Source organism: Chironomus tepperi, unplaced genomic scaffold (assembly GCF_022539635.2).
Source record: "Chironomus tepperi strain 1889 unplaced genomic scaffold, CSIRO-AGI_Ctep_v1 contig_354, whole genome shotgun sequence".
NCBI classification, from domain to species: domain Eukaryota; kingdom Metazoa; phylum Arthropoda; class Insecta; order Diptera; family Chironomidae; genus Chironomus; species Chironomus tepperi.
This window is the reverse complement of record NW_027226476.1, coordinates 3,463,250-3,476,421: the sequence shown is the minus strand read 5'-3', so window position 1 is coordinate 3,476,421 and position 13,172 is coordinate 3,463,250. Positions and strand designations below refer to the sequence as shown.

Below are 13,172 nucleotides of genomic sequence, written 5' to 3'. Positions count from 1 at the left end.
TTTGTATGAAATTGAATTTGCTTTTGGAAATTTGTAGGCTGAGCGATTTTACGGCTGAGCGTCTGATCTGAGCGTTCTTAAGGCTAGCCATTTTCATGGCTGAGCAATTTTCTAGCTGAACATTTTCGTGGCTAAACTTTTCTGATTTTAAATGGCTGAGCATGCTTAAGACTAAGAATTTTAATGGCTTATCATTCTAATGGATGAGCGTTCTTACAGCTGAGCGTTTTTATGACCAAGCGTTCTTGTGGTTGAGCGTTTCTCAAATTGAGCATTTCTTTGTTTCAGTGTTCTTACGGCTGAGCATTTTTTGAGCTGTGCATTTTCATGGCTAAACAATCTTACGACTAAGAGCGTTACTAAGCATTATTATGATTAAGTATTTTTAAGATTGTGAGCCACCTCGACGCTCGGTGGCGGAATGGTTTAGTACTTCGGTACATAATTATTACAACACCGGTCTAGTGATCATGGGTTCGAGACTCGGCATGGGAATTTTTTTCACATGTCCATTTTCGAATCATATGTAGTGGAAACGAGACTCACAGCCTCCCTTTGAAGGCTACAGGCAGTAATGTCATCAAAGAAGTGGTTCGGATTCCACTATAAACTGTAGGTCTAGGTTTTGAGCGAGAGATCCGGCGAATCCTCCCTCGTTAAACTCCCAATAGCCATGAAACGCATATAAAAGCGCAGCTATGGACCTTAAGGTCTGCAAAGCTAATGTTTATTTATACTTAAAGTTAAGTGATTATTTAGTACGATATTTAATATTTTACACGATCATTACTTATCTAAATCGTTCCAGTATTTATATTTTTAGGCTTACCAGCACAACTGATCTTAAATTTCCAATAATTTTGTTCATCTTAATGCAAACAATGTGTGTAGAAATGAAAAACGTAACTTTATTGCTGCAACATCATTGAATATCTATTCTCAAAAGCAAACAATATAGTCAAATAAACGTAAATACTTCATAAACGTTCGTACCTGTTTCGTACTCATAATTCACGCTTTCGTCTTTAAATTGAGCAGCTTCTCAGTATCTTTTAAAACTTTGACAGCATTAGACCATAAATAAATAAAGATGTCGTATTTATTTGAAACCATAAGGTACTATCTTATGGAAGTGCTGCTCATTGTTCCTAATATATTTTGGATTACTTTAAACTGGTTTTTACCAAAAAATTCCAAAAATATTTCCGGTCAACTAGCATTAATCACAGGTGGATCTGAAGGAATTGGACGCGCCATAGCATTTCGACTAGCACAAGAAGGCTGCAACCTTGCAATTGCCAATCGAAACATAGAAAAAGGTCAAAAGACAGCAGAAGAAATTCGTAAAAAATTCAATGTGAAGGTTCAAGCCTTTCAGTGCGATGTGTCCAAATGTGAGGAAGTGAAGAGATTAAAAGACGAAGTGAAAAAGTCACTCGGAACTGTCGATTTGCTAGTCAATAATGCTGGGTTGCTCTCAGTAGATCATTCAGTGCTTGAAGGTGATGATGAGTATTATCAATATTGCATGGATGTGAACTTGACGTCATATATTTGGGTAAGAATTTTATTAAACTATTAAAATTTTGAGTTGGAATGAAATCATCAACAACACGTTCAGCTAAATCAGTGCTTAAAAATCATTTATTTCTTGCGGCACACCTTCGTGGCATGCCCAGATCGAAACCGGACACGACATACGGTTCATGACATTTCCAAAAATTCCTAGCGACACAATAATGTGTTCGATTGTAACTTGTGTGTCCACCAATTAATCATTAACAGCACCAGCTTAATCATAATGGCCGATCCATACTAAATAATAAATCCTCTCAAAGACATTAAGCCTAATATCTGATTCTAGAGTTTCAAATGGTTTACGTCACGGAATATGCAAATCTCATTCTTATTAGATTGATCATTAAATCAATCATTTTCTCGCGTAGTCGGCAACATGACTGAGTTGTTTGTATTTTATTACAGGAATAAACTTGGAAATGCTTTAGTTAGTTAGGCTTGATTAATTACTGTTATTAAGACTTTTGAATCTTTTAAGTGATGCGGTTTTAGAGGTCTACATGTTAATTTTCAGTGTTTTTTAGCTGTGCGTTGTTTACGCTGAGTGTTGCTCATGCAAAGCGATTCTTAGAATGGCAGTAGCTTAGGATGAGCGATTTTCATGTTGAGTCTTATCACTTCTTAAGCTGAGCGGTCCTAGCTGAGCATTAAATCTCTCTAGCTGAGTATTAGTCAATCTGAATATTCTCTCAAATTGAGAACTCCTTACGCTGAGCGTTTTATGAGCTAAGCGTCCCCAAAGATGAACATTCTTCAGACTGAGCATTTCTCAAGCTGAGCGTTTCTCCAGCTGAGCGTCCTCATGCTCAGTATTCCTTTAGCTTTGCACTTCTTGAGCTGAACGTTCCTAAAGCTGAGCATTTCTGAAGCTGAGCTTTCCTTAAGTTAGCGTTTCTCACTCTAAGCGATCCTTAAGCTGACCGTTCTTTAAAGTGAGCCTTCTCTCAACTAATCTCTTCATTTTTCTGAACTTAATAAAATCAATTTCAAGCAATATTACTTTCCATTCCCAGACAACACGAACATTCCTACCAGACATGATAAAGCAGCGACGCGGTCATCTCATAGCCATTTCATCATTAACAACCAAATTTACATTTGCACACACGGTGACGTATACAACAACAAAGTTTGGAAATAAAGCATTTATGGATGCTCTGCGTGAGGACATGTGCCAATTTGGATTTGACAAATTCATCAAAATTTCATCAGTTATTCCTGGATTTGTAAGAACAAATGACGGAATGGTTGATACAATATCTGAGAATTTTCTCGAAACTGTCTTCATGTTTAAAGAGCCTGAATATGCTGCTGATCAAATTGTAAAAGGAATTTTAAAAGATGAGGAAAATATTTGGGTGTCGTGGATTGAATTCGTCCAAGTTAAAATCCTCAATTCATTTTCGAGACCATTTAAGAATATTTTACTCAAAAATGCATTCAAAAGCTCAAAACGAGATGAATTCATTAAGAACAAGTTGGAAAAATGTAAACTTTTAGATGCTTATTGAATTGTGTTGAGGAGTGTATTCAGATGGGGAGAGAGATGCTAGGGGGGTCAACTATGCTTCCTCAAAATCTCGGTCTTGATCTATTTTCGCAAAATTAGGATTGAAATTTTCTAGATTCGTCGAAAAATTCCGATTTCAATCCCAATAGCGAGAAACCATAATCAACCATCCTTTAAGGGCAAATCCCGCCTTCTCATCTCCTAAATTTTGGCAATACATCCAAAAAAACATCGAATTACCCTTCCAACCCTCTCAATTTCTGGATAAACCCTTTAGTTTCTGTTTAAACCAGTGGTGAGCAACGTTCAAGTTGAATATTATTTTTAAAAATGTCGTGAACTGTATGTCCGGTTTTGGTCAAGGCATACGACCAAGGTGTGTCGCGAAAAATAAAAGGTTGCTCACCACTGGTTTGAATAATAATATTAATTGAATAATAATCTATAATTTTTATTAATATTATTAATTCTTCGTATTTTATTTAAACTTTATTAAAATAATTAATTTTATTCATGAATTGTAATAGATGCACAAGTTTGTAAACAGTGACTTTACATACAGGTTTCATGAGAATTTGTCAAATAAATGTCTGGAAAATCCGTACGATTTAGTGTCTATTAATGAGTTATAATCTGAATATTGATACAATGTAACAAAAATCTTCAATTTAACTTTAAAATACTAGAGTATCGGGAGCGCCCGTGGCGCCCCATCTTCAGAATTTTCAGCTTCACAAAGCTTCACATGACTTGACGTGGCCTCACATTAAAGCCCCCATTCCCCCCGAGATCCCTCAGTTTCAGCTTCACACGGCTTCACAAAATGGCTTCCGTTCTTGTATCACCAAAGGAATTGGGAGTTTATAATATAGATTCATTAAAAATTCAGGTTTTGCGTGTAACTTAATTGCGTAAGGAACATTGTAGCATCCAGATCATGAACTGTATCAATTTATAATAATTAGTCCAGAACCAAAAACAATATTTTATATTAAAATTTCTCAGTATTCTCAGAACATTAAGTCTATGCAGTTGATTCCAGGAAAATAAATTATAAAAATTCCAACAATTTTGGATGATTTAAGCTACAAAATTTAGTTAAAATGTCAAGAATCACACAAACTATTAAGTTCTATTTCTACGAGCTACTTGTAGTAATATTAGGAATATTTTGGAATTTTATCAGTATTTTCATCCCAAAATTCAAGAAAAATGTTTCCGGTCAACTTGCATTAATCACAGGTGGCTCTGAAGGCATCGGACGTGCCATAGCATTTCGACTAGCTCAAGAAGGCTGCAACATTGCAATTGCTAATCGAAACTTAGAAAAAGGTCAAAAAACAGCAGAAGAAATTCGTACAAAATTCAATGTGAAGGTTCAAGCATTTCAATGTGATGTGTCAAAATGTGAGGATGTGAAGAGATTAAAAAATGAAGTCAAAAAGTCACTTGGAACTGTTGATATGTTGATCAACAATGCTGGTCTATTGACGGTGGATAATTCAGTGCTTGAAGGTGATGATGAATATTATCAATATTGCATGGATGTGAACTTGACATCGTGGATTTGGGTGAGTAGTGAAGGGTGAATAATTGATGTAGATTTGGGAAAATTTTATTATGACGGCGCAACTCTACGGACTCCAATAGAGACTGCACTCCACTTTTTTGGAGTCCGGACTCTGATGGCACCATTTTATCTTAGAGGAGCAAGGTTGGAATATGATTGAACCTCCTGCAAATTTTGATTGGATATTGATAAAATAAAAAAAAAGAATCAGGGTGTCTAAATGAAAATTGCCAATTTTGCATCCTACATTAATACCAAAAAATAACTTTCCATCCACAGACAACTCGTGAGTTCCTCCCAGACATGGTAAAACAACGTCGTGGACACATTGTTGGCATTTCATCAATTTCAAGATATTGTTCATTCCAAAATATTGTCATTTATTTAACCACAAAGTTTGGCAATCATGGATTCATGGAAGGTCTTCGAGAAGACATGTGCTTTTATGGATTTGATGATTTTATCAAAGTTTCGACAGTTTTCCCAGGTTTTGTGAAAACAAATGATGACTTTATGAGTCAAATGTTGGAATATACTCTAGATACAGTTTTGATGTTTAAGGAAGCACAATCAGCTGCTGAACCAATTGTTAAAGGAATTTTAAAAAATAAGGAAAATATTTATGTGTCATGGCTTGATGTTATCCAAGCTAAAATTGTCAATTCATTGCCAAGAAAATTAAAGTCATTTTTGGCAAGTAAAGCTTTTAAAGACGGTAAACGCGACGAATTTCTAAAAATGAGGCTTAAGAACTTGAATATTCAGTGAAAAAGTATTGAAATTTAATAAATATTACAGTAAAATAACAGTTTTTTAAATGCTTATAACATAAACGACCACTTTTACTTTCATTCAGAGCTTTCAATACCAAACTGTAAATTACGTCATCAATGACATCAAGACCAGTTTTTTTGCAGAATCGGAAAGTTCATTGTCTCACTAACTTGTTTGTTTATTTACATTTTGAACATTTTATTTGGATTTTTATTAACCATTTAAAGCTATTTTATAATAAATGGATTCTGTTGAATTTGCACGTGAGGTTTTTTAAGCTCATTAAATGATTCTTCGGATATTGGCTCTATATTAAAACCAGTAGAAGACTGCGGCACACTAGTTTCCCGTCAAAACTTTTAGGGGATGCCATGAACCCATGATGCGATGCCATGGTTCTCATATTTGCTAATATATTTGCTATTTCATTAGATGAATGCAAAGAGATCTCGAGGTACACCAAAGAGCTCATGGGGTTGCTATGTGAGCAACGATGCAAAAGTGCATGGAATTAGAAACTGGCAGAAGTTATCCAGCTTTCGACAAATTCTAGATGTGACAATGGACCTTGCGCCTTCGCCAATGAAGTAAGTAAGTATTAGATGATTGGTTTATGATGATTAGTTTTATTGATTCAGAGAAAACTAAAGAATCAGGTTCAACTGTTTTACAGAATATGTACAGTTGCTAATTCAAGTGAATGAGAAAAATAATTAAATTTTCAAAACACATTAGATTCTGCGTTTAACAATTCTGCAAATGATGTTTGCAAAGCTATCTAATTAACTGATGATTTTATACTTATCTCGCTGGTCGTAAAATGATGATTTTATACTTACCTCGCTGGTCGTATAGATCCATGACTTTCCTTAGACCACTCTTAAAGCTGACTCTATCGGTGGTTTCGTCTACCAGTTACCGATAGGAAATGCCATACTATCTCTGTCACTTAATAATAATAGAGTTCTTGGGCCTTTCTTGCGATAGTTTTTCAGATTAATAATAATAAAATTGATTGGATTCACATTCCGGCTTTAGGATCACCTAAAACTAAACAAAATAAAGTCAAGTATCAGAACAACATGGTATCATCTTTGTACTAAATTGTGCACGAGTCTAACTTCTACCTAGACTAATCAGTTGCAATACTCAGTTGAGATATTCAACTAGAAATTGTACTTAGATCTGTAATGATTCAAAGATAACTGTATTAAAAAATTACGTGATCTACATGTATGATTATTCATATTTTCACCCAGGGTTGTTAAAAGCAGAATCTGGTATGTTTTGAAAATATGTTACATGTAAAAATGTGTGGATTTGTGTGAATATCCACATATATCCGCACATATCCACACATTTTTCCCTGTGCACACATGAAATATGTGACATATGTGTACACACTCTGTAAAACAGAATATGTTGAAACAACCCTGTGTTCACCTTTTGGATTGCTATCTAACAATCGATTCAGCTGTTACGATAATCATGATATAATACTATAGGCCAAAAGATCTTTTGGATCTTTATAATCTAAATTTGAATTGAAGTCACCAGGTGGAGGCCGTAATTAATTCAATGAGTTATATGTGTCAGTTGTGATGATAAAGCAGACGTATCTAGGCATGCAATTGCCAAAAAATCAGAGCTTAGAATTCCAATAGTTGGAGTTCGGAATCTAGTCGAGGCGCTTTTTTTGGACCTTTGGAGTTCAATCTCCCGAAATCCCGTAAAATCTGACTAAAATAATGCCAAGATAGGGCAATAGACCAATAATCCGCAGCACTTTCTTTTGTGAATGCCGCTAAAATCCATTCAGATCAAGTGACAATTTTCATCTAAAAACTAAAATTCTAAAACCATAAATTACAACAAAACGGCAAATAACGCCAATTTAGACTAATTATTATGACGTTCTATTTGAAAATTATTCAAAATTGCCAGGTTCTAAGTTATTAAGTCATAAAAAATTACACTGTGTATCGATAATGTTTTATACGATCTCTAACTAAATTGCCGCTTTTACTATGCGGCCTTCACAAATTAATTTTCTATCACTGAAAATGTGCATTTCTATAGATGCATTTGAATCATTTAGTACTAGGAATGAATGAATTATTCAATAATTAGCAATTGCGACTGGTTCTATAAATTGATTCTATTTTTAATTAAAATTCAGATAATATTTCCTGAATTATCTGTTGAACTCTCAATTTTTATTTCAGTCTTGTTTCGAAGTTCAATCATGACAGTTGGAAATACATCTACTGAAAGTTCTAATTCACATTGTGGATTATGTTGGACATTACTTGTTGTAATTTTGATACCAATTGTTAAGTTTTTGATTCCAAAAAGTCGAAAAAATGTTTCTGGTCAACTAGCGTTAATTACAGGCGGTTCTGAAGGTATCGGACGTGCCTTAGCATTTCGACTAGCACAAGAAGGCTGCAACATTGCAATTGCAAATCGAAACTTAGAAAAAGGTCAAAAGACAGCAGAAGAAATTCGCACAAAATTCAATGTTAAGGTTCAAGCATTTCAGTGTGATGTGTCAAAACGTGAGGATGTGAAAAGATTAAAAAATGAAGTGAAAAAGTCACTCGGAACTGTTGATTTGCTTATCAATAATGCTGGGTTAATGCCTATTAATAATTCTGTGCTCGAAGGTGATGATGAATACTATCAGTATGTGATGGATGTTAATTTGACGTCATGGATTTGGGTGAGTAATTATTGATTTTATTTGTCAAGTTGAATGTTCTCTAGTTTAAATCAGATTTTTGCAATCTACACTTTTAAAGCGACATTTCCAGGAAATACAAATATTGTCCGCATGCCTGTCTATTCGCCAGACTGTCTACAGTTGAACTAATTATTTAATTAAAGCTTTTATTGATGAGGTATTTTGCTAAAAATGTGTATGTTTTAGTCTAGTGGCTGGCAACCTTTATTTTTCGCGGCATACCTTGGTGGCAAGCGTCGACCGAGGTACACTAGTGCGCCGCGACAAATATGTTGCCAATCACTGGCCTAGACAGATGACTAAATAGCTTAGATAGACGACTGAAAATTCCAAATTCAATGGTACAACCTCGTCTATACTTGTTTTAGATTGTGACTCAAGTGAATAGAATAGAATAGAATATAATGTTGGGTTTGCTTATAGCAACGGCACTGCGATCGATGATCTGTTGTACCATCCCAAATTCTCTACAAAATGCCTATGTCCTTGATGAAGCCAACAATGTCCAAATAGCGTTGTTTTGGTGAAGTAAGATAATTCTCAAGTGAAGTAAGATTCCATTTGGAGTCGGACTTTAGAATCTGTTTCTATTCCAGTAGAGTCCGACTCCTTGAGTCCTATCAACTCTGATTTAAACTTAGTACAACTTCAACTAATTGTCACTCTAGCTTAGCGTTACTCAAACTAAGCATAAATACTTACTTACTTACTTCGCTGGCCGTACAGATCAAGTGTGATCCATGGCCTCCCTCAGTCGGTTTCTGAAGCTGGACCTATCGCTGGCTACCGCTTGCCAATTTCCAATTCTAAGTGTGACACAATCTCTATCGACAGCTTCCTTATATGAGCTCTTTGGCCTGTCGCGCGATCTCTTGCCTTGAGCATAAATACAACCTCTAATTTAATTGAGACTCAACCAAATCTCAGCGGTATCGGAGTTCAGATCAATAACCCAATTTGTACTATTTATAAGCACATTCATTAACTTTTTTAATTCAAATCTTATTTCCAGACAACTCGTGCATTCCTTCCCGATATGATCAAACAAAAACGCGGTCATATTGTTGGTGTTTCATCGCTCTCATATAATTGTCCAATTCAAAATACAGTCACATATACAGCAACAAAATATGGCAATAGAGGATTTATTGATGGTCTACGAGAGGATATGAGCTTTTATGGATATGATTTTATTAAAACATCTACTGTATTTACGGGATTTGTTAAGACAAAAGATGAAATGGTTGATATGATATCGACATACTTCCATGATGAATATATGCTGTTTTGTGAAGCTGATAAGCTGGCTGAAACAGTTGTTGATGGAATATTAAAGAATGATTTGAACATCCATGCATCAAGAGCTGAAACTTTAATTGGAAATTTGATATATTATCTCCCAAGAAGCATCAAAAAGTTGGTCATGAGAAGCGTGCTCAAAAGTGACAAGAGAGATGAATATTTACAAATGAGACTAAAAAATTGTAAGCTGCTTGATTAAAATGGATATTGTTATTTGGTTGCTTAGTTATTAAATAATTTTAAAATCGAATTTGGGAATAAAATAATATTTAAAAAATAATTAATTTTAGTTTTGACTTTCTTTAGCTGAGCGTGACCTAATTTGACTCTCTAAAGCGGACCGTGACCTACTTTGATTCCCTGCAACTGAACCTGACCTAATTTCACTCCCTGCAGCTGAGCGTGATTTATTTTGACTTCCTATTGCCGAGAATGACCTAGTTTGACTTCTGCAGTAAAGCGTGACTTAATTGAACTGTCTGCAGCTAAGCGTGACCTAATTTGACTCTTTAATGATGAGCCTGACCTAATTTGGCTCTCTAAAACTGATCGTGACCTAATTTGACTAAACTGCAGCTAAGCATGAGCTAATTTGACTCCCTGCAGCTGATCGTTACCTAATTTGACTGTCTTCAGTAGAGCGTGACCTAATTGAACTTCGTGAAGCTAAGCATGACTTAATTCAACTGCCTGCAGCTGAGTTTGGCCTACTTTGACTCTCTAAAGCTGATCGTGACTTAATTTGACTTTTTGATAATGAGCCTGACCTAATTTACCTCCCTACAGCTGTTCATAATCTAATTTGACTCGCTGTAGCTGAACTTGACCTAATTTGAGCCCCTGCAGCTATTCGTTACCTAATTTGATTCCCTACAGCTGAACATGATCTAATTTTATTCCTTGCAGCTGATCATTACTTAATTTCACTTTTGTTTCTGAGCACTGCTATAGTTTTGTGTCATTTCTTAGATGAGTCTATCATAATAAGTCAACAGCTGTTTGCTAATATGCCAAACCTAAATCTATTCATCAAATTTCCATTATTATTGCCTATCATATAATCTAGTCGCGAAATTACATAACATTGTCCCACAAATTTGAATCATTTTATGACTTTTTATGCAAATTTTCTCTCGTCTGCTTTGATATTTTATTCGCAATGCTGTAAATCTTGAATCTTTGATGTTACAAAATATATTTTATCTAAAATTTCTCATGTTAGGAAATTTTGGGTCCAATTTTTTCAGTCGTTTAGCAAATATCAGTCATGGCGCATCGAATTGCTGTATTTTTAGATTTTATTGAAAGTGTTAAAGTTATTTTACTTTTAAGTGTTGTGCTTTTACCAAACCTTATAATATCAGCCATAAAATTATTGTTACCAAAAAAACGAAAAAATATTTCCGGTCAACTAGCATTAATTACTGGTGGCTCTGAAGGCATCGGACGTGCCATTTCATTTCGACTAGCACAAGAAGGCTGCAACATTGCAATTGCAAATCGAAACTTGGAAAAAGGTCAAAAGACAGCAGAAGAAATTCGTAAAAAATTCAATGTGAAGGTTCAAGCCTTTCAGTGCGATGTGTCAAAATGTGAGGATGTGAAGAGATTGAAAGATGAAGTGAAAAAGTCACTCGGAACTGTTGATTTGTTGATCAATAATGCTGGTTTAATGCCTATGGAGCATTCGCTGCTTGAAGGAGATGATGAATATTATCAGTATGTGATGGATGTTAATTTGACTTCTTATATTTGGGTGAGTAGGCTTTTGATATTTTGAACAAGATAGCATTTATCATGCTGAGCGTCGGTCAATTTAAGCATTGGTTAAGCTGAGCGTTGATCATGCTGAGCATCGGTCAATCTAAGCATTGGTTAAGCTGAGCGTTGATCATGCTGAGCGTCGGTCAATCTAAGCATTGGTCAAGCTGAGAGTTAGTCAAGCTGAGCGTTGATCATGCTGAGCATCGGTCAATCTAAGCATTGGTTAAGCTGAGCGTTGATCATGCTGAGCGTCGGTCAATCTAAGCATTGGTTAAGCTGAGCAAGCTGAGCATCATGCTGAGCATCGGTCAATCTAAGCATTGGCTGAGCGTCATGCTGAGCGTCGGTCAAGCTTGAGCTGAGCGTTGATCATGCTGAACGTTGGTCAAGTTGAGCATTGGTCAAGCTGAGCGATGCATAAACATGAACATTAATCAAACGAAATGCGAGTCAGTCTATTTGCGCATTATCCGTCTAAAAATAGAAAATGTCAATTTAATTTCAGATAACCCGAGCATTTCTCCCAGACATGATTAATAATAAACGAGGTCACATTGTCGGAGTGTCATCACAAGCTTATCAATTGCCATTGCACAGTATGACAACGTATGCAACAACAAAATTCGGCAATAAAGGATTCATTGATGCATTACGAGAAGACATTCACTGCTATGGATTTGGTGACTTTATCAAGACATCAACAGTATTTACTGGATTTGTGAAGACTAAAGATGAAATGGTCGATGCTGTTACGAATAATTTTAACAATTTTCTTCTGTCCTTGTGTGAGCCTGAAAAGGTGGCAGATACTGTAGTTGATGGAATCATGAAAGATGATGAAAATATTTATGCATCGATTATTGAAGCATTTTTTGCAGCTTTGGTTTACTTTTTTCCTAGAAATGTTAAAAATATATTTTTCCATAATTTATTTAAAAGTGATAAGCGTGATGAATATGTTAAGATGAGGTTAAAGAGCTGCAAATTGCTTAATTGTTAATTAAATGTTTTTAAAAATTAATTTAAAAAATTATTTTAGGAATTTTAAAATTTAAAAAATTTGATTAAGAAATTAAAAAACAATTTAAAAATTTATAAAAACTTAAAAAAAAATTTAAAATTTGATTTTTTAAAATTCAAAACTTTATTTTCATAAAATTTAAAAATTTGTTTTAATGAAATTTAAAGAATTACTAAATATATTAAAATTAATAATTAAAAAAAAATTAAAATTTTTTTTTCCAAAATTAAAGATTTAAATTGTTTAAAATTTAGAAACTTGTTTTTAAAAATTTAAAGTTTTTTTTTTATAAATTTAAAAAATAAAACCAAACTTTTTATTTAAATTTTTAGTTTTTTTAAATTTAAAACCGAATATTTTTCTAGAAAATAAATTTAAATATTTAATAATTTGAAAAATTTGTTTAATTTTAAAAAATTTTAAAAAATAATACCAGAATTTAAATATTAGTTTTTTTTTTAAATTTAGAAATTTATCTTTAAAAATTGAATTTTTTTAAATTTGATTTTTTTAAAAATTAAAACTAAAGTTTTTATTTAAATTTTTTTAAATTTAAACCTGAATTTTTACTTAAAAAATAAAGTTATAAATTTAAAATCTAATAGTTAGTTGTAAAAAAATTTGAAAAAATTAAAAATTGCAAAAAATTAAATTATTTTTTGAATTTTTTTAAAATTTTAAATTTTTTAAGTTTAATTTTTTTTAAAATTTAAAAATGTTTTTTCTATCAGAAAAATTAAAAAAAAAATAAATTTCAGGTCTACATAAAATCGAATTCTATTGCCATGTGCTATCCTAAGCTCTGCTGCGTCCGTTGTCACATTTTCATAGTCTAAAACAGTTATTCAAATTTTCCAAAGGGACATCCACAGCATCAAAACTCGCAAAATTCCTCTCAAAAGTCGGATAA

At 33.7% G+C, this 13,172-nt stretch overlaps 4 protein-coding genes across 4 annotated transcripts; all 4 read left to right on the top strand.

The window, feature by feature from the left end:
* The first annotated feature begins 958 nt into the window (after window positions 1-958).
* Window positions 959-3,662, top strand: LOC139094601 (uncharacterized oxidoreductase SSP0419-like). The gene is made up of 2 exons (XM_070645721.1): window positions 959-1,558; window positions 2,592-3,662. Exons 1-2 carry the CDS (start codon window positions 1,091-1,093, stop codon window positions 3,087-3,089), a joined length of 966 nt encoding a protein of 321 aa, XP_070501822.1. The 5' UTR covers window positions 959-1,090; the 3' UTR covers window positions 3,090-3,662.
* Window positions 3,663-4,191: 529 nt separating this feature from the next.
* Window positions 4,192-6,023, top strand: LOC139094440 (uncharacterized oxidoreductase SSP0419-like). Its single transcript, XM_070645477.1, has 3 exons — window positions 4,192-4,659; window positions 4,938-5,351; window positions 5,865-6,023. Exons 1-3 carry the CDS (start codon window positions 4,192-4,194, stop codon window positions 6,021-6,023), a joined length of 1,041 nt encoding a protein of 346 aa, XP_070501578.1.
* A 1,649-nt stretch (window positions 6,024-7,672) lies between these two features.
* Window positions 7,673-9,757, top strand: LOC139094602 (uncharacterized oxidoreductase SSP0419-like). Its single transcript, XM_070645722.1, has 2 exons — window positions 7,673-8,154; window positions 9,188-9,757. Exons 1-2 carry the CDS (start codon window positions 7,678-7,680, stop codon window positions 9,674-9,676), a joined length of 966 nt encoding a protein of 321 aa, XP_070501823.1. The 5' UTR covers window positions 7,673-7,677; the 3' UTR covers window positions 9,677-9,757.
* A 987-nt stretch (window positions 9,758-10,744) lies between these two features.
* LOC139094437 (uncharacterized oxidoreductase YoxD-like) lies at window positions 10,745-12,241 on the top strand. The gene is made up of 2 exons (XM_070645474.1): window positions 10,745-11,233; window positions 11,747-12,241. Exons 1-2 carry the CDS (start codon window positions 10,745-10,747, stop codon window positions 12,239-12,241), a joined length of 984 nt encoding a protein of 327 aa, XP_070501575.1.
* The last annotated feature ends 931 nt before the right edge of the window (window positions 12,242-13,172 follow it).

Excerpts from the sequence above, each read along its gene's own strand:
- LOC139094437 (XM_070645474.1), top strand. The coding sequence starts at position 10,745 with ATGGCGCATCGAATTGCTGTATTTTTAGATTTTATTGAAAGTGTTAAA. Across the intron at positions 11,234-11,746 it reads ATTTGACTTCTTATATTTGG|ATAACCCGAGCATTTCTCCC; the intron begins GTGAGTAGGCTT and ends ATTTAATTTCAG.
- LOC139094601 (XM_070645721.1), top strand. The coding sequence starts at position 1,091 with ATGTCGTATTTATTTGAAACCATAAGGTACTATCTTATGGAAGTGCTG. Across the intron at positions 1,559-2,591 it reads ACTTGACGTCATATATTTGG|ACAACACGAACATTCCTACC; the intron begins GTAAGAATTTTA and ends TTCCATTCCCAG.
- LOC139094440 (XM_070645477.1), top strand. The coding sequence starts at position 4,192 with ATGTCAAGAATCACACAAACTATTAAGTTCTATTTCTACGAGCTACTT. Across the intron at positions 4,660-4,937 it reads ACTTGACATCGTGGATTTGG|ACAACTCGTGAGTTCCTCCC; the intron begins GTGAGTAGTGAA and ends TTCCATCCACAG. Across the intron at positions 5,352-5,864 it reads GAAAATTAAAGTCATTTTTG|ATGAATGCAAAGAGATCTCG; the intron begins GCAAGTAAAGCT and ends CTATTTCATTAG.
- LOC139094602 (XM_070645722.1), top strand. The coding sequence starts at position 7,678 with ATGACAGTTGGAAATACATCTACTGAAAGTTCTAATTCACATTGTGGA. Across the intron at positions 8,155-9,187 it reads ATTTGACGTCATGGATTTGG|ACAACTCGTGCATTCCTTCC; the intron begins GTGAGTAATTAT and ends TCTTATTTCCAG.